Here is a 20,286-nt window from a genome sequence, read left to right on the forward strand (position 1 = left end):
ATAAATCTCTGCTCTCTCCACAGCCTCTAGAAATTCATATCCCATTATTCTGATCTACTCCATGTGCATTCTGTATGCCAAGCAGTGGCTGGGAGATGTACTGTCTTCACCCTGCCAAGTAGAGTGAAGTGAGATGTATTTTTGTCATTTCTGTCAATGGCAGAAGGGCTGACATGGAGCACCTCAACCTAGAAACCTAATCCAAAATTAGTCTGGATTAACGTTTTAGTTACCCAAAGCATTGTTTCTCCAGAGAAAATGGTAGAGGTCTGTCCACCCAGACAGGAAATGATTTCTTGAAATTTTAAAAATCATAATAAAATTAAAGGAAGTTGGGGAAAAAACCTTATCAGGAGAATGAGTTACCCAGTAGAAATCTGTTTATTTTGCTGATCAGTCTGCCTTGAAAAACTCTCTGACTGTATGCTTCCAGAGAAATTACTAGAAAGATTTATTGGAATAAAGTTCAGCTTATTTTTTTTTTCTGTGAAGAATGTTAAATATATTTAAAATCTTACCTAATAAGCATCCATTGCCTCTTAACTATAATTTCAGGTTGCTATTATGTTTGATTTGGAGACTTCTGCTTCCTATGGTGAACTAATTTTCCTGGAGCGTTACCAAGAAGTGATTGGGGAGCTCACAAAAGTGGAACACAAGATTGAGCATCAGTCATCTGAGGGATCTGGAAACCTAAAACAGACTGGCAGTGGGCGTTCAACTCTCCAGGCTATTGGAAATGCAGCAGCTGCTGGTAAAATTTGATTGCTGATTTTAACAGTCAGAAAAGAAAGTAGGGTCTGGAAAATGAGACTTCACATATAGCAGAGACTATGTATGGTACATATGTAACATCAAGAGAATTAAATTTCAGCTCACTATATATTATATTTGCATGAGATGGAGGAATATAGTGAATATAGAAAGTTAGTGGGCTGTATATTGCCCAGTGACACAGAAATTGTGTAGATAAATTGTTGAATCTCTTTTTCTCCCTGCAATTGATTACCGTATGGAAGGCAGATTTGGGATATTGTGAGAATTGCAGTAAGAAAGAGTTTCAGTTTCCTATTTGTTAGAAGTCCTTAGTTGAAGGATGTTTTCTCTATCATTGGCTTCTGTTCCTCACTTTTTTTTCCTGATCACCTTCTGTGTATTTACTGTATATGTGCATGCAAAGAATAGTAACAGACAAACCAAAGCTCTGGACCAGATTCAGAGAACATAGAGTGTTGCCACTGGAATTTCCTGGTTTTCATCCCCCACCCCCACCTGCCAGTTTGAGATGGGAGAAGCTGCAGTAGGACTTGGAAACTGAAGAAATTCAGTGGTACTGTCTTGTGTATGCAACCATATCTTCCTACACTGATAAGACCTTTCTAGGTCCAAGCCATTATAACTGGCAAGACATATGCTATTGGGCACGGTGAAATGAAAAGCAGCGGTTGTGCTCTGCTCAGTTACAAGTAAAACCACAATAAACATTAAAAAGTTAAAAAGTGGGAGAAAAGCCGAAGTAAGTCTTCAGGACTGAAAACCTGTAATAAGTAATCCGTTTGTATAACTTCCATTTTTGGTTTTCCAAGGGATGGTGTTTTACTCCATTTCGGATGTTACGGATAAATTGCTTGCCCCGTCAGAAGGCCTTGTACCTGTGCTCCAAGAGAACTTCTGGACTAGCAGCATCCAGCTGGAATGTACTGACCCTTTGAATAACGTTCTGGAAGACCTTTGTCCCTCTGCTATGGCCATATTTGATTTGGCAACTACTCAGTGCAATTTATGGAAAACCTGCAAGCATCTCTTAGAAACTGCAGAGAGAAAATTGCAGAATAGCCTTGAAATCAAAGGTAAATTTCCCTCTTCTGTTTAGTGCTGGGGTCTTTTTAAAAATGCAGAGAAGTTAAGTAAGGAAAACAGTGGTAAAGCGTGTATATAGTTCTGCTAATATGTCTTCTCTCTGGATTGTCATCTATATCTAATGACAGGCAGAAGACTTGATTCTGTTCTCCTGAATTCTGAGGGCTTGAAAGGTTTCCCAGCAGTTCTTCAACAAATAAGCAAAATTATCAATATATCACAAGGACAGCCCAAATCAGGTAATTTTGTTGCTTTGTGTCATTAGTTCATTCCCACTTGCACCATTCATCATTATTCCAGTTGTATTCTGGCACTGTTTCCTAAGGAGGCTCATCAGGGCCCCTTTAAGTGGCCATCTTTTCATGGATGAAGATTTTTCTTTTCAGGAAGATCTACATCTTTAGCTTCCTGTTCTTGATTGCTCTTCCTCATCCTCAGGATCTGGTTTTATTGTATTGCTTCATTGTGTAATTCCTTTGAATGTTTTTAATCTCTTCCTACTGATTTTTAACATTTTTACTTTTTAAAGTGGTTTTCTTTTTTATCACTCTTATGTGAGTTTTGTGTTATAATTATTGCTAGAAACTTTGAAATGCTAGGAAAAGTGGGATGTAAACACAGGTATCCTCAGCCAGCCATGACAATGGGAAAATGATGTGTGCTGTGATGTCACAACACAACCCCTGCCCTTTTACTCTTGTGTTCTGATGCCACATGCAAGCACTTAAGTTGTGGAACTTGTGTTGTGATGTCCTTCCTGCTGCTTCCTGCTGCCCCAAATACCTGTAAAATTCTGTCTGGAACCAAAAAGGAAAAAAAAAGGAGACAGACAGAAAGTTAAATACATTCAGCCAAACCGGGTTTTAGAGTCTTGATAGGGTATAAATGTGTATATATTAAAATATCCCATTATGTATACTATACTCTGTGGTAGCCAGTGCCTGCCACCACGTTGCCACATCTCCCATTACCTTCAACCAGTTGCATATAGGCATATCTAGATCACCATTAAGAATACCTCAACAGTGACTGGTTTACAACTTCTATCATGAACTTAGATACCTTTGGTATCAGCAAAACCATTCCTTAGTTACATATACAATTATATAGGTCCAGCAATTAGAAGACTCAGCATCAAGATAGATTTGCTTGATTACCAGCTGGTTCCCTAGTTGCCAGCTCACAGTTGCCAGAATGGTACTTGTGGAAGATAACTTTTTGGCAACCCATTTTGGAAAGCTTAAAGTGGTGTTTTTCAAACCTAGCAACTTTAAGATGTGTGGATTCAATTCCCAGCCACACATCTTAAAGTTGCCAAGTTTGAAAAACACTTGTTTGGAGCATTGCCCATTTTCTGTACCTCCTTGCATATGCTGCTTCTGCTGCTCCCCCTCCCCCTCCCCCTTTTTAAGTTAGTGCTGAACTGTAAACTGGTGTGTGAACCACACAAGCTGATTATAGGATGCTTTGCAAGGATTCATCATTTCACCCCATTCATGACATTTAATTTCCTTCATGTGTTTTTGCATATCTGTTTAATGTTGCAAATGAGACTGAAATGTTATATTAATGGATTTTCCTTTTGTTTCCTAACAGAAATTTCCGATGAGCAAATAAGTTGCCATTTTCACTGCAGCATTGTGGATTTGCTGCAGACCTGTTACCCAGATCTCACTGCAGACTGTATTACTAATCAGCTTGTCTTGTCCCAGCACCTTGACAGAATCCTGCAAAATCTGGCACATGTAGAAGATCTTTCAGGTAAGTATGTGGCTGAATGAATTTTTGCTCATGAATGTTAACTAGTAGTTCCACATGGGGATGGCTGGTATCTCAGACCACTCCTCCCACGTAAAGACTGTATTGGATTCTTCTGCCACTTAGATTTTATTCTGATTTTTATTTTTACTCTTATTTTTCTATCTATTTATTAAGAGAAATGATATATGTTTATATTGTATTTTATATTGTATGTTTGTTGTTTTAACTGATTATTTATTGTAAACTGCCCAGAGTCCCCCAACGGGAGGAGATGGATGGGGACAAATTAAATCAATCAATCAATCAATCTATAATCTGGTATGGATGTGTTTAGATTTATTCCTCACCTGCACAATACTCAGGGCAGCTTCCAAAAACAGAATCACCGTTAAAATAGGATTAACTTTTCAAACACTAAAAGAACTTTAAATCCTTGAAATATAAAAGTATAAATATAAAAGCCATTCTTTAATTCTTCCAGTTTAGTAGTACTGCAAATGTGGGAGAAGATCTCTGCAAGATTTCCCTTATAGGTGGAAAGTGTTGGGACCCTTAGATATGTAATATCTAATCCTTTTTGCATTTATAGATTCCAAAGGAAGTCTGCTTGCTTCTTTGGTAGAACAAGCTTCTCTGAAACCAGCAGAATTAGAAGCACATCCAGTTTTCAGTCAGATCAAACATCTCCTAAAAATCTTGGGCCAATACGCTCTGACCATGCAGGAGAGCTATGTGCAGACTGCCTATGTACAGACATTTTTTGATTATATTAACAAGCTGGCTGCCATTGTCTTTCAAAGCCTCACTCCAGAAATAGGTGAGAGATTGCACCCTATTGAAGCAAGGTATGTAGGTTTTAGTTCAAGAGGATCCACTTTTAATAATGAAAGAAAACAGATTGATAAACAGTGGAAAAATTAACATATTAATAGGAACTTAAATGATTACATTAGTTTTTCATCTATATTTGAGTTTTATAAGATCACACTGAACTATTCAGCTATTTTAACTATATTTTATTAAAATAGTAGGTGAAATCTATAAACTATAAACTAATTTACAGATGCGTAGCAGAAATTGGAATATGTAAAGATCATAACAAGCTCTCAGCATTACTGCGTGGTGTGAGATGTGGAAGATGGATTTTGGGACATACAATGAAATGAAGCCCAATCAATACATTATTTTTTTAATAACTTTTTTTTGCATCTAGATCAGTCTGCAGAGATACAAGTTGGAAATCCATTCATATTGCTCCAACAAAGTCCTTCTCATTTGCTATCCCAGCTTCTATTTGAAAAACAGATTGCCCCTGACAGGTAAGTGTCTTTCACATATAGGCACTCAATGGCTGAACATGCTTGTTTGGAAATATTACAGGTAGTCCTCATTTAGTAACTGCCTCGGAAAGCGACCATTCACAAATGCAATGGTAATAAATGGTAGTAAAAAAAAATCATTTCCCAACCAATACGCGCACTTACACCCAAATTTCTGCACCTGACAACAACACACACCAGAGTGAGAGTGAGAATAACTCTGGTGTAGCTGCACGAAAGAACTTTATCTGAATGAGACAGCAGCAACCAGCGATCTTCACAGCATCTCTCTCTCTCTCTCCCCCTCAGTCACACGGTTTGCTTAATGACCATGTCACCAGAACCAATTGCAGTTGCTAAACAAGGACTGCCTGTATTGTGTTGAATTTATATTGCCAAGCATTTGTTACAAAAGACTCTGGAATCATCTAAATACAATTGCTATTAAATGATTTGGCATGGTTTTGCTGTAGTAACAGCAGTATGAAGTATCTCAGTACAGTAGTTTATATACATTGTTTTCCACTGACATAAAGTAATTTTGTTTTAGCTGCTCTAAACATTAAGGTGTTTTTCCTGTATAGGAACCGAACAAAGTAACTTATACATGTCCTAGTACATAATCCTGAATTGTAGAATTGAGAATAAAGTTACTGTGTTCTTTGGAGGTAATACTAGATGTCATGATAAAAGATAAAATCTTTCTCGAAGTCTGTTTTTGTATACTGTACTAGGGAAATTAGAGTTTATAGCAGAGAATATCAAGAGCTTCATAATTAACATGTTACTTATGGCACAAAAATATTCTGAAATATTTCTGACGTGGTGAAAACAAGCATAATAAAGAGATGCATTTTTGCACGGTCCACTCCCTGATCTGCCAGTTGTCCATATGGAAGATGGGAAGTGTTAAATTAGGTTATTCCACACATACTATGCCCTATAATTTATTGTGTTAAAGCCAAGAAAAATGTATGGCAATTACTTAATTGCATGTGAAAGTTTTCAATATGTAATTTTTTTCCACCCAAAACATGATGATTAATATGCACATTTCCTTCTAATTCCAGTTACTTGCAACAGCTGTGGGGTATCTCTTTGGAGTTTCTTAATGTGTTTTTTTTAGAAATCCTTAATGTGTTTTTTTAAAAAAGAAATTTTAGATAAAATAAAGAAATATATGACAAAACTCTTGGATGATCCTAGTGTTCTAGTTAAATTATGACTAATCACAAACAGTTCAACTACAGTGCCCATATTTCTTCAAGCATTATGTGTTTAGATGCTTAAAGGGTATATTTATCTGGGAACGTTTCATATGTAATTGGTGACATATACTCATCCATAACAAACCTGGTTTTCCTTTTGTGTAATGTGGGAGATAGTGCATAATATAAGTCCAAATTTATTATTATGTGTTCTCAAATCTGCAGGTTGTCTTTGCTGCTAGCTAAAGAAGAACTGAACTTAAATGTGCAGCAAGTGATCATCAACTGTTGCTGTAAGGCATTGCCTCTCTGCACCAGCATGCAAAGCAACCACACTAGATCCCTTTTGACAAACATTAGTAGCCTAGCACATCTGCACGCATATCATTGTCTGCCTGATATTGAGGTTCCAGTCCATAATCCAGCCATGGATTCTGCGGACACTTCCAATAATCCCATCCCTTCTCTGCCTGATCATAACCAGCATTCACTCACAGCTTCCACCCTCAATTTTCTAAAATCTCAGTCAAAACTGACAGCTACCATGGCTTGCCTTAGTGCATTAAAGGTTCACAAAGCACCCAAACAGAGCCTATCATGGATTGAGTTTCGAGGAAAACGGGAAGCACCCTTGTCTATGGACCAGATTTCCAAAGAATGTGAAGTATTGTTAAAGGAGTTCCCCTTTCTAGAGAGCTTTCTTCTTACTATGTTCAAGCCTCTACAGGATCCTCAGGATAAAGGAATTGGTTTGGCTAGTGAGCTTTGTGGCAAGTCTTATGTCTCCTTGCTTTTCCTGGGACTGCATTCCTCCACAGCTGTTGAAGTGTTAATGGAGACCTTTGAACAAGCTCTCACAGCTAGGGATTGGCCCAGGGCCCTCGAAATCTTGGATCTCTACGGCCAGGATATGAAAGAGCTAATCACCGTGCGGGATGCTGTATTGAGTTGTGCCACTGCTGATGGTAAGAATCTATATTTTTTCTTTAGACAATGGTGTCTTGAATGAAAAGGTGAAACGTCCCCTGTGCCAGCACCGAGTCACATCTGACCCTTTGGGGAGATGACGTTTTCGCGACGTTTTCTTGGCAGACTATAGCGGGGTGGTTTGCCATTGCCTTCCCCAGTCGTCTCCTTCCCCAGCAAGCTGGGTGCTCATTTTACCGACCTCAGAAGGATGGAAGGCTGAGTCGACCTGAGCCAGCTACCCAAGAGAGAATCCAGCTTCTGCTGGGATTGAACTGGGGTCGTGGGGAGAGTTTCAGTTGCAGTGCTGCCGCCTACCACTCTGTGCCACACGAGGCTGGTGTCTTGGATATGGCGTTGCAAAGGGATGGTTTGATCTTCTAACTTTTTGAGGGAGGATGCATTCAGCCATAAAATCTAGCAACAGGCTCATGCTGTGTCTTCTAGCAATCCATGAAGAATAGACTGGTTGAGGTGGCAAAGGGTAAAGGAGAAATGAGAATAAATTCTGGAAGAAAAAATATTCCTTCAATTATTACTGATTTATAAAAGGAGAGAGGCAGATAGTGAAGGGGAAAGCTGTATCTCTCTCTAATTGATCGTATGTTTTGCATTGGGGACCCATGTGCAATCTCTGGTATTTTCAGGTAGAATTAGGAAAGAAACCCTTAGGAGTAGAGCTGTTAGTTGGCATATCCAAAACTAAATTCATGGACAAATGGTTTGCGCAAGAAAGTTTTCTATGTTCCTAATAATTGTTAGGCTATTCATCGCAAGGTTTATCCCTTGTAGCTAAAATACATTGAGTCCGCTTCTCTGTCTTTGAGAAATACCTCCTTTTCAGGTGAGGATGGATGGCATTACCTCTTCCCAGTGAGAGATGCCATGCTGAGGAGCAGGCTGGCCCTTCGGTGTCTGGATAGATGGCCTCTGGAGGCTTGTCTGGAAATCTTAGCTTATTGTGCCTGTGACCCTGAAGTAACCGAAGAACTCAAATTTGATCTGCAGAGCAAAAGCAGGGAGCTTCAAGTTTATCAAAAGGTATGGAGGCATTGTATTAGGGATAGAGTATTTCTTGGAGTTCCTTTGTCCCTTTCGCTTGCTGAATGTGGAAACAACCTTTTCTGTGCCTCAAGCCTGCTTTGGTTTTGGCATGCCCGACTGCCTCTTCCGCCCCCCATCATGCACTTAATTCCATTTTTGAGATGAATGTGGAAAATAGTTGAGGCATATATTCTTTGGTGTTTCTGTTTATTAGGGGTAAACTTTCTAGAGCCTATGGAGAAAAGATTGTTGGGTAAATATTCCAAGTAAAATAACCAACAAGCTGGAGAGAGTTAATAAAATGCTCCTTGATTTCATAAAAAAGGGCAAAGATCATTGAGCACTTCTCCAGGAAAGGAAAAGGTAGAATATTTATTTATTTGTTTAATTTATATCACTGCCCATCTCCCCCAACGGGAGATTCTTGCCTCCTTTTTTCCTATAGTCAGATTTAGTTAATATATATTTATTGATGGAAAATGTAGTATACGCTGATGGTACTATTTAAAAAATCCTAGTGATAGCTGTTCCAGCTTTTGGGAAGCTGCTCACTTCTAATTTAGAATTATTCTTGGAGCAGCTGTTCAGCTGTCATTTTGAAGGAAATAATGATTTGAGCCTAAGTGCCTGTTGCGGGGAAGGCAATAGCCACCCACCAGGGGAGGTTTTGTAGATAAAATGGACAACAGATGCCAGGATGACAGCAACCTACAAAACTTTATTAAGTAGTAGAAGCAACATACTTACACAGGGGAGCTCTCATCCTGATCAGCCATGACAGACAGTGTCAGGAAAGGCACTTCATCATCATCTGTCTGTAACTCTGGGTTCTTTAGCACCCAGATTTATAGTACTAGGCTCCCCGCTCCCATCTGGAGCCAGGACATGGTGCCAGAGCAATTGATCATGAGATTGACATTTATTTATTTAATCCAATTTTTATTGCTGCCCAAGTGATTCTGATAACAGCATGTGGGTGGGAACAAGGGGCCCTTCCCCAAGCTGCACACAATAAATCTACTGATGGGAACAGGAAGCTAGTTACTTGATTAGGGAGAGTAAAGAATTAATTCATGGACAGAAAGAATGGAAAGGTTATTTGCACTGAAAAAAGAAGTCCACTGGCTCCTTATCTCCTGAGTCTGGCAGCTCAGGAGGCAGCAAGACTTGGAAGAAGCTGCAGGAAGAGACTAACTTGACTAGTCAGGAAATTCAGGTGCTGGTCAGTGTTGCAGAAAAATTTTTACAGCAGTGCCTCTTCCATTTTGTTTGATTTTATTTTATCAGATTCTTAGACTACAGGCTGTCCACATGTGGCATGATTGGCAGGAACTGAAGAGGACCTGTACTGAAGATCCCCAGGCCATTGTGGGATTGATTCTAGAAGCAAAGGTAGGACATTTGCAGCAGTGTTTCATATTTTCTCTTAGAGGCTTGTTTCCGTGTACTTTCTGCCCAGAAAGAAAATAGAATTCCATTTAGTTCAGCATCCTTTTCCTTACTGTGGTCAACCATTTCTAAAAAGACAAAAGGCAGGGCTTTTTCTTTGGTCCATATAACAATTCTGTAGTAGAAAAGGACTAAGGAGGTTGTTTGGTGTAGTGGTTAAATGTGCCAGGCTAGAAACTGGGAGACCATGAATTCTAGTGCCTTGGGCACAAAGCCAACTACATGACCTTGGGCCAGTCACTCTCTCTCAGCCTTAAGATGAAGATAGTGGCAAACCACTTGCAAGAAATCCTGGCCAGAAAACTGCAGGGACTTGTCCAGTCAATTGCCGGGAATAGAGACTCTGTCTTTTACAGGAATTCCCATCAGATGCAACTGAAGGGCACCAGCTTGGGAAAAGCCATCTGTAGAATGAGCAGGCAGCTTTGCCCAATGCTTTTGTCTTTAAACTTTTCAAATTATAGTCTCTAAGGGCTCTTTATTTTTATTCCAGGATTATGAACTATGTGAAGAATGGGGTCACTTACATTCTATCCCAAGGGATCATTTAATCAGCCTTCACCAGGAGCACCTCCTTCATTTGTTGGAAATGGGAGACATGGAAAAGGCTCTCCAGGTAAGTGGTCTCTCAGGTATCCCAGGATTCTTTTTTTTCTGCTTTGAAGAAGGACACGTGCTTCTAATGTTGGGTGCAGTTTGTTTTTTCTTCAGGTGCCAAAAGGCTGGCTTTGGATATGGAGTGGGGTGGGATAGCTGCTGTGCTGCCTTAATGATATATGTGATTAGACCTTGCAAATATTTCATTAGGAAAGGAAAAGATTGAGCAAATTTCCAGATAGTTGAATCTCAGAGACAGGAAGTTTGTGACAGTGATTATGAACTTGTGATGCAACAGACAGGCAGAATTGGGGTCTCAATTAAGTAATAATAGATGTGGAGAAGTTTTAGCCCATAACATATTTGAGCATATACACACACAGACACACCCACACATGTGTGTGTGTCTTTGTGTATGTGTGTGTGTATATATCACTCAATTTTGCTATACTTTCTTTGCATATACATTATTATTTTAGAGAGAATCATTCTGAATGTGTATTAAGCATCTTGTTTGTTTTTGCAGCATCAGTCTAACAAACTAGTCACCCTAGTATATAAATACAATATGTATGCAGGAGGGTGAAACAACTTGCTTCAAGTAGCTCTGATATGGGGGAGGGAATTGATAAAGGTAGAAATTGTTGTCCAAACTGTTTAAGACTTTGAAAAGTGTTTGCCTTAGAAAGAGAGAAGGTAGATCTGCCTAGGCAACGAAATACGTTGTGTTGACATGGTCCATTAAAATCTGTATAAAGTGTGTATGTGTGTGTGTAATTTTCTTTGTAGCTCTTGCAAAGGATAGAAGATCCAGACATTCAGTTTTTCATAAGTGAACGGTGTCTTGATAGACATCCTAGCTTAGCAGCTTCTCATTTTCTTGCGGATTATCTCACAACATACTTCTACAAGAACTTGACAGTTACGCGCCAGAATGAAATTCAGGCTCTTTACATGGGATCCAAGGTAAGTAGCAGAGATGTTTTCAAGAACATGCTGCAAGACTATTTGTGGCTCTCTATAGTTTCAGGTTCTTTTCTCAGTAGGCCATGATATTCCTTCCTCTCCTTCGTCAAGGTACTGCTGACTCTTCCTGAGCCTTCTCGGGCTAACTATTCCCACCTCTCCTGTAAGCCACTGCTCATGCTGGAACAGCTGTTGATGAACATGAAAGTGGATTGGGCAGCTGTGGCTGTGCAGATGTTGCACCAGCTCTTGGTTGGGCAGAAGATAGGCTTCAGCACAGAAGACATTGATGCACTGCTCTCCAAGTATGCTGGGAAAGCTCTCGACTTTCCATTTTCTTTAAAAGAGAAGAGATCAGGTGACTATGTTTTGAAAATCTCCCATCAGTGATGGTGAAAAACTGAGCTTTGAATGGCTCTGCTGAAGGACTAGAGACAGCTTTTCAGTCTATCGTAAAATATTTTCAGAACTGTTAACGTATAGTAGAGAATGTATGCAGACTTATGAGATGGGGGGAAAATGTATATTAGCAATTGAAGAAAACAGCTGAACAATTATATACATGTGACCCTTAAGGGAGAGAAAAACATTCAGGTAGAAAAGACAGAAAAAGAAATATAATTATTATGATAATTAAGCTTTAAAGCTCTGACCCTGCTTAGTTCCCCAAGTGTTGGGGCTGAGATGAATAAGTTCCCATTAGAATTGGGTATGAATGTGAGCCAGGTTGCATATTATTGACTATTGTTTTTATTGCCGTTTTTATCCTGGTTGTTTTCACATTCCAGAGTCACATTGTTCAAGTTGGGCAGCCACAGAAATTCTTTAAATAAATCAATAAACAAACTTGCAGAAATTTTAGCAAGCAAAATGAGGAGCCATTTTAATTCTTGCTTAATCTTAGGGCTTCTTTACTTCCATGATGTGTGGGGGCTGAGGCTAGGAGGAGGTGTTTCCTCTCAGTCATGGCCTCTTCAGTGTGGAAGAGCCTTGAAGCAAGATTTGCCCCAACAGCGACTGCCTTCTGGAAGATTACTGTTCCACAGAGCATATATTTTGGGTTAATTAGGGTGACATTTGGGGACAGCGGAGGGGTTGGAAGTTGCTCTTGTCATTTTAGTGTGTGTGTGTATCACATGCTATTACTACTTATTTGTTTTATCATGGATGTTCTTAAGTGCTGTTTATTGTGACTGTCAGGTAGAAGTGTGTTGTGTACTGCCAAGTGTCTTTTGACTGCTGGGGTATAAGCAATGAATACATCAATGATAAATATTATGTTCTCAGTTTTTACAGCAGTGTAGTTTGAACTTTAAGGAAAGTAAGGGCGGGAGTAGAAAAGGAAAATATCGCCACTTATGCTGAGATCAGTTTCTGAACATTCAGGGGAAAGTTAGGAAAAATTGATCCAAAAAAATTCAGATGGAAAACTTAATAGAAAAGAAAAATCCTGAGCCTTAGAAGGAAATCAGTAGAAAATAAAATATAACAAAACACTGTCTAGTCAGAACTAGTGATGTATCAAAACATTACCTCCAAAAGATCCACTCATTAAAATTATAGGAAATTGCTTCAATAGAAGACTTATAAGTGAGTTAGGATCCAAAAGATGCTGGAATAGTAAACATTTGCCAGCAGAAACTGAAAGTGAGCAAAAAATAAAAACAAGAAAAATCAAACATGGAAGAAATTAATTCCCATAGGGAAGTGCCTTTCTCTTCTTCCTGATTGGCTTTTTTCTTAGCATTTGTCTCATTTTTAAAAAAAGGTCCTGTTGTAGCTAAAAACATGATGAAGAACACATGCTATTTTCTCTTGTTGGGGCAAGGGGTTGCTGGGGTGTTTTTGAGTCATATCTGGATATTTTGATTTATCTGAGACCAGTGGAAGTGACTGGACAGAGAGTACCACATTTTGTGTTTCTTCCATACTTCTGGTTCATCATTTTTTTCCTAGTTTTCTGTTTTGTCAGCATTTCTGTCTTCTGTTTTGCATTGCAGAAAGATAAATAATGAGTCAGACATTTCTCTTCACCCAGATTTTTCTTCCACTCTAGTCCTAAAGATATAAATCCCCAAAATGTGACTAGTATAGGGAAAAAGAAGTTTATGTGCTTTTTAACTTTCATAGCTTAGAGCCACTTTCCCCAGCCTTAAAACCTTGCAGAGATGTGTGGGCTTAACCTCACAAAATTCTCAAGAACGGTTGTGTGGGCACATGAATTTGGGACTTGGACCACTTGGAAAATTGGGAAAATTGAGAAAATTGTCATGGGTACTGGGACCCTGTATGGAAACTAATACGTCTTCTATCTCACATTCTTTGAAACAGCTAACTTTATTATAACAGAAGCTACTATTGCTACTGCTTCTTCTATAGCAGAGTCTGCATTTATAAAACAAAAAGCAGTAAATTAAAGCTAAAGGATTTGAGGAAACAATATATTAAAAAGTACATACGAATCCCCACATACCAATCTTCCTCCTCCTACTTGAAGACAGATCTGAACCATAGATGAATTATTTGCCTGCAGTCTGTACAGAAGCTGTTGTCACTTCTATCAAATGAGTTGATCCAATTTTGAATGAGTATTTCTTGACTCAGTTGTTCTAATCTTTACAGATAAATATAGTTGCCCAATTTCTTAACAGCATTCTCTTGTCTTAGATTCTCTTATTCAGATTCAAGAGAGTTTGTGTTTGGGACCTGAATCCGACACCTTGTCTAAGTCAGAATCAACAGAGCAATTTCAAGCTAGTTTTCCTGGTGAGAAAAAGGTTTAACTCCCAAACTCTGTTCTAATGTTTTTGTTTTTCTGTTTCTGTTTGCTTTTATGACTGTGGAGAAAAAGTATAGCAGTTATTACAATGTGATGCTGCAATCCCAAGGCCTTAAAGACCTGGCTGTTCCCTCAGGCCTTGGGCTAGGATGTTTGGAACCCCTTGGCGGATATGTTTGTATTTGTTTTTGATGTTGGTTGGGTTCACCATCTTGTTTTCTATTCTCTCCATTTTGTACTATATTGTTATCTTATCTTGCTTTCTTGTGAACCACCCAGAGTTGATCTGGAGTGGCCAGGGTTTAAATTGAATAATGTAACAATAACAATAACAAATAATGATGTTCAGTTTTTTTGTAAACAGTTTTATCTGCTGACAGATTAAGTGCTACAAACTTTAGGGCAAAGGGTATAATATTCAATGCAGCAGATGTTAAGTTTTGCTTTTCAAATGGCAGCAAGTCTATTTTCATTTCATAATGTAATCTCAGTAGTTTTTAACTCATTTGGAACAGTTTTTAGCTGTAAATTTCTTAATTTTCTGTGCACTAGATACTAAAGTAGCTGTATTTTCTGACACTTGTTTTCTGGGAAGCCTGTACTTTCCAGATAAATGATGGCATATAATTGCCCAGTTATCACTTTGGTTGTTTCCAAACAAAACCTTGAAATAATTGTGTATATTAGAAGGTCATTCTGAGAAATTAGTATTGCAGTTTGCCAAATTTTGTTGAAGACAAATAGAAAAGTTTTCCAATATGCTGGTGTGAGTTTTTTGTCTATATATGCACATGCATTTTCATTTCTTAAAAACTAGATTAACCAAAACAAAGTTGGCCCTCTCCAAAAAGGAAAGATTAGGCAGGAAAAAGTAGTTTGCTTCTGTTGTCATACTCTCTGTGATTCTAAGACAAACTTCTCATTTTTAAGGTAGATTCGGAGGAAAACCTACTCTTCCATTCAGATAAATATGAATGCTATGCTGATGGAGCAAATATTGGCATATATTACTTCTCTCTTGTCTGCAAGATGATCTTATGTGACTGGAGAGATGAGCAATCTTTCTGTTGGTAATGGGGGACAGAAATTTTTAAGGACACTGTCTTCTGCAATAGAACATCCAGTGCATTATCTGATCTTTATGATAGTAGTAATTCAATTCTACATTGGCTTTGGTTTGTCTCTTCTGTATCTTTAACATACAACACATTCTTCCAACCCAGGAGAGAAAAGCCTCCAGCAAGCTGCCTGTGCTCAGGACTTTGTGCCACCAGAGAATCCCCCACCAAAACAGCAGTGGATCCCAGATGACACTGAAGTCACATGCATGGTTTGCAAAACGGAACGCTTTACAATGGTAATTGAATACCAGAACTGGGCATGAGTGTATAACAAAAGCTCTTGAATAAGTATTACTCTAGTGTCCTTGGAGCACTTTTTACAGCAGTTTTGCTAGACAAATTTGTCACTGCTTACAAAAGATCCCAAGATTAGACTTCTTGCCTGGATTAAATAGTAACTGCAGGAATGCCATTGCTCATTTAAATGTCTCCTTTTATGTCTCAGTTTAATAGAAGGCATCACTGCAGACGTTGTGGGCGGCTGGTGTGCAGTTCCTGTTCCACCAAGAAAATGGTTGTGGAAGCTTGCAAGGAAAATCCAGCTCGTGTGTGTGATCAGTGCTACAATTATTTCAACAAGGAATATTCAACAACAACATTCCATGCTGTAGAAATGTGTGTAAAGTATTTCTCCACATCTTTCTGTCTTTGAAATAATGTCAGTTGAGAACAAGTTCTACTGCAGATCCCATAATTCCTGATGACTATACTGACAGGGGATTCTGCGAATGATAATCTAAAATGTTGTGAAGGCACCAGGTTGGGGAAAACTTTATTAAATGTATTTATTATTGTTGCCTATAAAAATTAGCTTTCTTTGTTGCTTTTTTAATGGCTGCATTTTGTACAGGAACATACATTTGGGTTGGGTTGGGTTGGGTTGGGTTGGGTTGGGTTGGTGAAGATTGGCTCTGACCCTTAACAGCAGATTTGGTAATGTAATTTTACAAATGGTTCATAAATAAAATGGCCATTGTGTAAGAGCTTGGCAAGAGAGAACAATGAACATGTTAGGCGGGTTTTATGAGGCCACTGATAGAATGCCATGATCATGAAAAGAGAATGCTTCTTCCCAGCATATATTTATTTATATACAAAGCTTATCTTGTCTTTTCTGAGACAATCTCAAAGGACATAAAACTACAGTACAAATTAACAAGATTCATTCACAAAACAATGCTAAAAATATTAAAATAGCAGCACGCTCCCCCTCCATAAACTATGCAGCATCAATAGCAACAGCAGTGACAGTCCATACATGTTCCTAAACGGCTTTACAGTCATTCTTCATCTTGAGGCAAACTGAACTATAGTATGAAATTAATTACTTGATTACTGTTAACAAACCTGCAAGTTTCCCTTTCTACTTAACAAGAAGCTATTAGTAGGACAGTGCAAACAATTAAGAGAGGTACTTCACCATGTGTATGTGGGTCTTCTAGGTTGCAGCAGACAGCTAGGGGATAACTTTCAAAGCAGCTGCTTTGACACTTCCAGGAGAGCTGCTTGGTTCATATGCTTTGCATAGCCTTACTTGCCAGGACTTTTATTTAGTGAGGGAACCAGTACATAAGAAAAAAATTGTGGTTTAATTTTGTTTGTTTGTTTGTTTTTCAAATTTTTATCACTGCCCATCTCCCCCAGAAGGGAGACTCTGGGTGGTTATTGGCTATTGGCTATTGGCTGCAGTATTCAAACTTTCTAAATTTTCAAAACTTATTACAATGGGTATGACGCATCTTTCTTTTCTTTTTTTTAATAGTTCAAATGAAGAGGATCAGAATCAAGAAGGTGAGAAGAACACATAATAAGGCTATGTTCATAATTCTACATCTCCCTCTGGTACATACTTATATGTAACAGAAAAAAGATGGAAGAAAAACTTGTTGCCCCTTAGAAGACCAACAAATCAATTGTAGTGTGAGCTTAGACTAGAAAGCTAATGTTTCTTCAGGACCAAGAAAATAGATGAAAATACTAATTGAGCTAGCTGCCTCCTAAAAATATTTCAAGATCAGAAAGCTGAGGCATGAGTCCTTAGGCTTGGTGAAAGAACCCTTAGTCTCAAAGTGCTTTTTATAAAGAGGTCACTGACCAAATAAATACTATTAATTTTGTAAAAGTTTCAAGGCTGCCTGCTAGCAATAAAACAATGCAATAAAATATCAGAATAAACTCAATAGAAACAGCAATAGTTAGCATTTATGTCACTAGATAAGTAAAGCTAGGAATCAGGTTTAAAAAAAAACGCTAGGTATTTAGCCATCATGTCTCTCTTAGTGTTTTATTCCTGGATTCACATGAAAAGTACAATGCTCATGGCAGAGTTAGATTTTTTTTAAAGGCAGAGGATGTGGGTGAATTGGGAAAGTTCTTAGAAATATGCAAGAAGTAGGAAAAAATTCCCATTGCAAAAGGTGGGAAAATGTCAAAGTTTAATGTTTAAGGAAGAAAGGCCGTGTGCCAAGTTACTTTCCTATCAAGGTGTGTTCTTCCCTAAAATTGCTGAACTATTTGTGGAATGTGGTTTCTTAGCGTGAGCTCTTCTTAAAGTGTGTTTTTTGTTGCTGTTCATGGCAGCTCTATCTTCTGATAACGAATGCTCGGATTACTCTGGAGTGGTGCAAATACCAAAACCAGCAGAACTTGAATGGCAGCTTTCTTTGATGGAAGAAGACAATAACATGGTGTGCAGTGAATTCTTTTATGAACAGGTAAGTTCTCCTAAACTGTCTTCTCTATGGTCTCCTATGACAGGCAGGAAAGACCAAGGGACATTATCGAAGTTTTAGAAAATTACTGAAACAGTAACTTTCAAGGAGGGGACAATGGATTTGCCAGACCTTCAGCCGATTGTGTTGCAGGCTGGTTGAGAGCCCAGCCAGACTTTACATTTAGTAGATCTTCTGTCTTGTCTTCCATCTTCCCTGCTTCCGGAGACAAGGACGGCCCCCACTATTACAGCTGCCCAGAAGTTCTGGAGGGCTTTCAGGACTCCTTGTGGATCCATTGGTGCCTGTATTAATGAATGACTACTGTTATTGTAACTAAATATTGCTGATTATTGGTTCACTATGTTTTATTTTCTGTAAACTGCCTAGGGTCCCTCTGGACTGAGGTGTGGGTAAATTGCATAGATGGATGGATGATAGACAAACAGACCCTGTCTCTGTGCACCTGCTAGAGTGAAGAGTTATTACTTCTGTCCTGCCTTTCAAAGTGGAGAATATTCTGTATCTGTGTTGAGCTTTGTCTCATGATTTGTTCCTCCTAACTTAAATGGAGCTCTTTTGCCTCCATCACCCAGCAGAGACAGTCACTCTTTTTTCCTTTCCCTGTTCTGATATTCAGGCTCCTAGTGCATCCTTGTGCATTGCCATCTTCAAACTGCACTCCGACAGCATTGCCTGTGGTCAGCAGTTGATCGAACACTGCTGCAAACTGTCTCGAAGCCTGGCAAACCCTGAAGTGGATGCTGGTCTCCTCATCGATATCATGAAACAGCTGCTTTTCAGTGCCAAAATGATGTTTGTAAAAGCTGGGAGGAGCCAGAAGTTAGCTCTCTGTGACAGGTACGATGTCAGGAGGCCTCCTGGGAAGTCTTTCCATTGTAAGGATTTCTTACAGGTTAATCTTTTTGTAGATTCTTTACAAGATAAATCACAAGTATTGCCCTTGTACATTTTATGCTGTTTATTACATTTTGGGGCTTGTATGCGTAGTTTATGCATTAGATACATTAAAAATGTTCAGACTTGCCTTGCCATGTGACAGAATGTATTATGCAAACTTTTGGATAGAGAAGGAAACAATACACTGACTTGCCCACTTTCAGCCAATCTACTTGTTCTTAACCGGCTTTTGATCTCAGCAACTTATTTATGTTGAACAGATAAGGAGCTGAGCCAACCATGCATCTAAGTAAATGGACTCTGTTTTAATTGTATTAGTCTTGAAGGAATCTTAAGACTTAGTTTTCTGGAGCATAAGGAAAATCAGATAGCTACCTCTTTGGAAAAATGTTGCCTCAATACTAGCCCATATGAAAAAAATATATAGTTGAGATTTCTTCTCACAAAAATAGAATCCAGATGTGAAACCCTCATTGGGAACTATTCTGGATAAACGGTGAGCTGTTTTCAGTAGGCAGCCTGAAAAGAAAAAAAAATGTAATGACCCCTAAGGTTTTGCCTCTTCTGAATAGCAAGTTTCCTCTTAAGATTAAATAATTGAATAATTGTTTTTAAAAAGTTCAGTCTTGAGATTAAGTAATTGAAACATTCAAGAACTATACTGAATGAAATGAATCAAATGTCCACTCTCCCTTCATTTGTTTCTTGTTTTAATCCCCCCAACAGTTACCTCAGCAAAGTGGATGTGTTGAGTATTTTAGTAGCTGCTGCTTATCGTCATGTCCCATCCCTGGATCAGATATTAGAGCCTGCAGCAGTTTGTAGGCTAAGAAATCAACTTTTGGAAGTGGAATACTATCAACTAGCTGTAGAGGTAACACTGTAGGAATGACATAGTTGTGAAGTACAGCCTGTGGATTCCTTAACGCACTACTGTGTTCTTTAGCGGGAAGGTATCTCTATGGAAAAGAGGAACTTAATCATCATTCTCTTTCCCAGCAAGGATTTTGAATTTAATTTTCAGCCTTGGAAACGTTTTTTGGCTTGATTCTAGATTAAGAAAATCTAATTGTTTATACAAGTAACGCGTAGGTTAATCATATATAATTAAACGATCAAATATTATTTCTAATTATTGGATCTGTAAGTTCTTTAAATTATTTATTTTTCTATTATAAAGTGTAAAGTGTATTAGATACAACTTTTGCTGCTAAGAGTGAACTGTGGATCTTAAACTGTACCTTATCCTATACTTCCTCAATATTTGAAAAGGCTACTTTAAATTGAATTTCTGATACTATTTATTTATTCATTCATTCAATTTATATAGCCACCCATCTCAAACCAGTGACTCTGGGCAGCTAACAATAATAAAAAACAATCAAACAATTAAAACAGTACAGAAAATTAAATATAAATATAGTCAAGAGGTCTTAAAAACTGTTGGTGTCAGCACAACCCTGAAACGGGGCCTTTTGCACACTCGGGGCCCCAGGCTCGGGCACAAAGCCAGGTCTTCAAGGCCTTCCGAAAAGCCAATAGGGTTGGGGCAATCCTAATCTCAGGAGGGAGGATGTTCCAGAG

The 20,286-nt window shown here is 38.5% G+C and overlaps 1 protein-coding gene across 2 annotated transcripts in view; it reads left to right on the forward strand.

The window, feature by feature from the left end:
• Positions 1–20,286, forward strand: part of ZFYVE26 (zinc finger FYVE-type containing 26) — a 51,160-nt gene that overhangs the window by 16,324 nt on the left and 14,550 nt on the right. The window contains exons 14-32 of one of the 2 annotated variants that reach the window (XM_063289794.1): positions 556–754; positions 1,587–1,850; positions 1,989–2,099; positions 3,457–3,621; positions 4,211–4,438; positions 4,835–4,940; positions 6,374–7,113; positions 7,959–8,155; positions 9,446–9,550; positions 10,101–10,223; positions 10,994–11,170; positions 11,282–11,528; positions 13,838–13,936; positions 15,149–15,306; positions 15,516–15,685; positions 16,833–16,861; positions 17,651–17,784; positions 18,422–18,642; positions 19,429–19,576. In XM_063289794.1, the coding sequence (XP_063145864.1) occupies positions 556–754; positions 1,587–1,850; positions 1,989–2,099; positions 3,457–3,621; positions 4,211–4,438; positions 4,835–4,940; positions 6,374–7,113; positions 7,959–8,155; positions 9,446–9,550; positions 10,101–10,223; positions 10,994–11,170; positions 11,282–11,528; positions 13,838–13,936; positions 15,149–15,306; positions 15,516–15,685; positions 16,833–16,861; positions 17,651–17,784; positions 18,422–18,642; positions 19,429–19,576 (3,621 nt within the window). The remainder of the gene's footprint in view (positions 1–555; positions 755–1,586; positions 1,851–1,988; positions 2,100–3,456; positions 3,622–4,210; positions 4,439–4,834; positions 4,941–6,373; positions 7,114–7,958; positions 8,156–9,445; positions 9,551–10,100; positions 10,224–10,993; positions 11,171–11,281; positions 11,529–13,837; positions 13,937–15,148; positions 15,307–15,515; positions 15,686–16,832; positions 16,862–17,650; positions 17,785–18,421; positions 18,643–19,428; positions 19,577–20,286) is intronic. The other variant, XM_063289793.1, reaches the window with a different exon arrangement.

Source organism: Candoia aspera, chromosome 1 (assembly GCF_035149785.1).
Source record: "Candoia aspera isolate rCanAsp1 chromosome 1, rCanAsp1.hap2, whole genome shotgun sequence".
NCBI classification, from domain to species: domain Eukaryota; kingdom Metazoa; phylum Chordata; class Lepidosauria; order Squamata; family Boidae; genus Candoia; species Candoia aspera.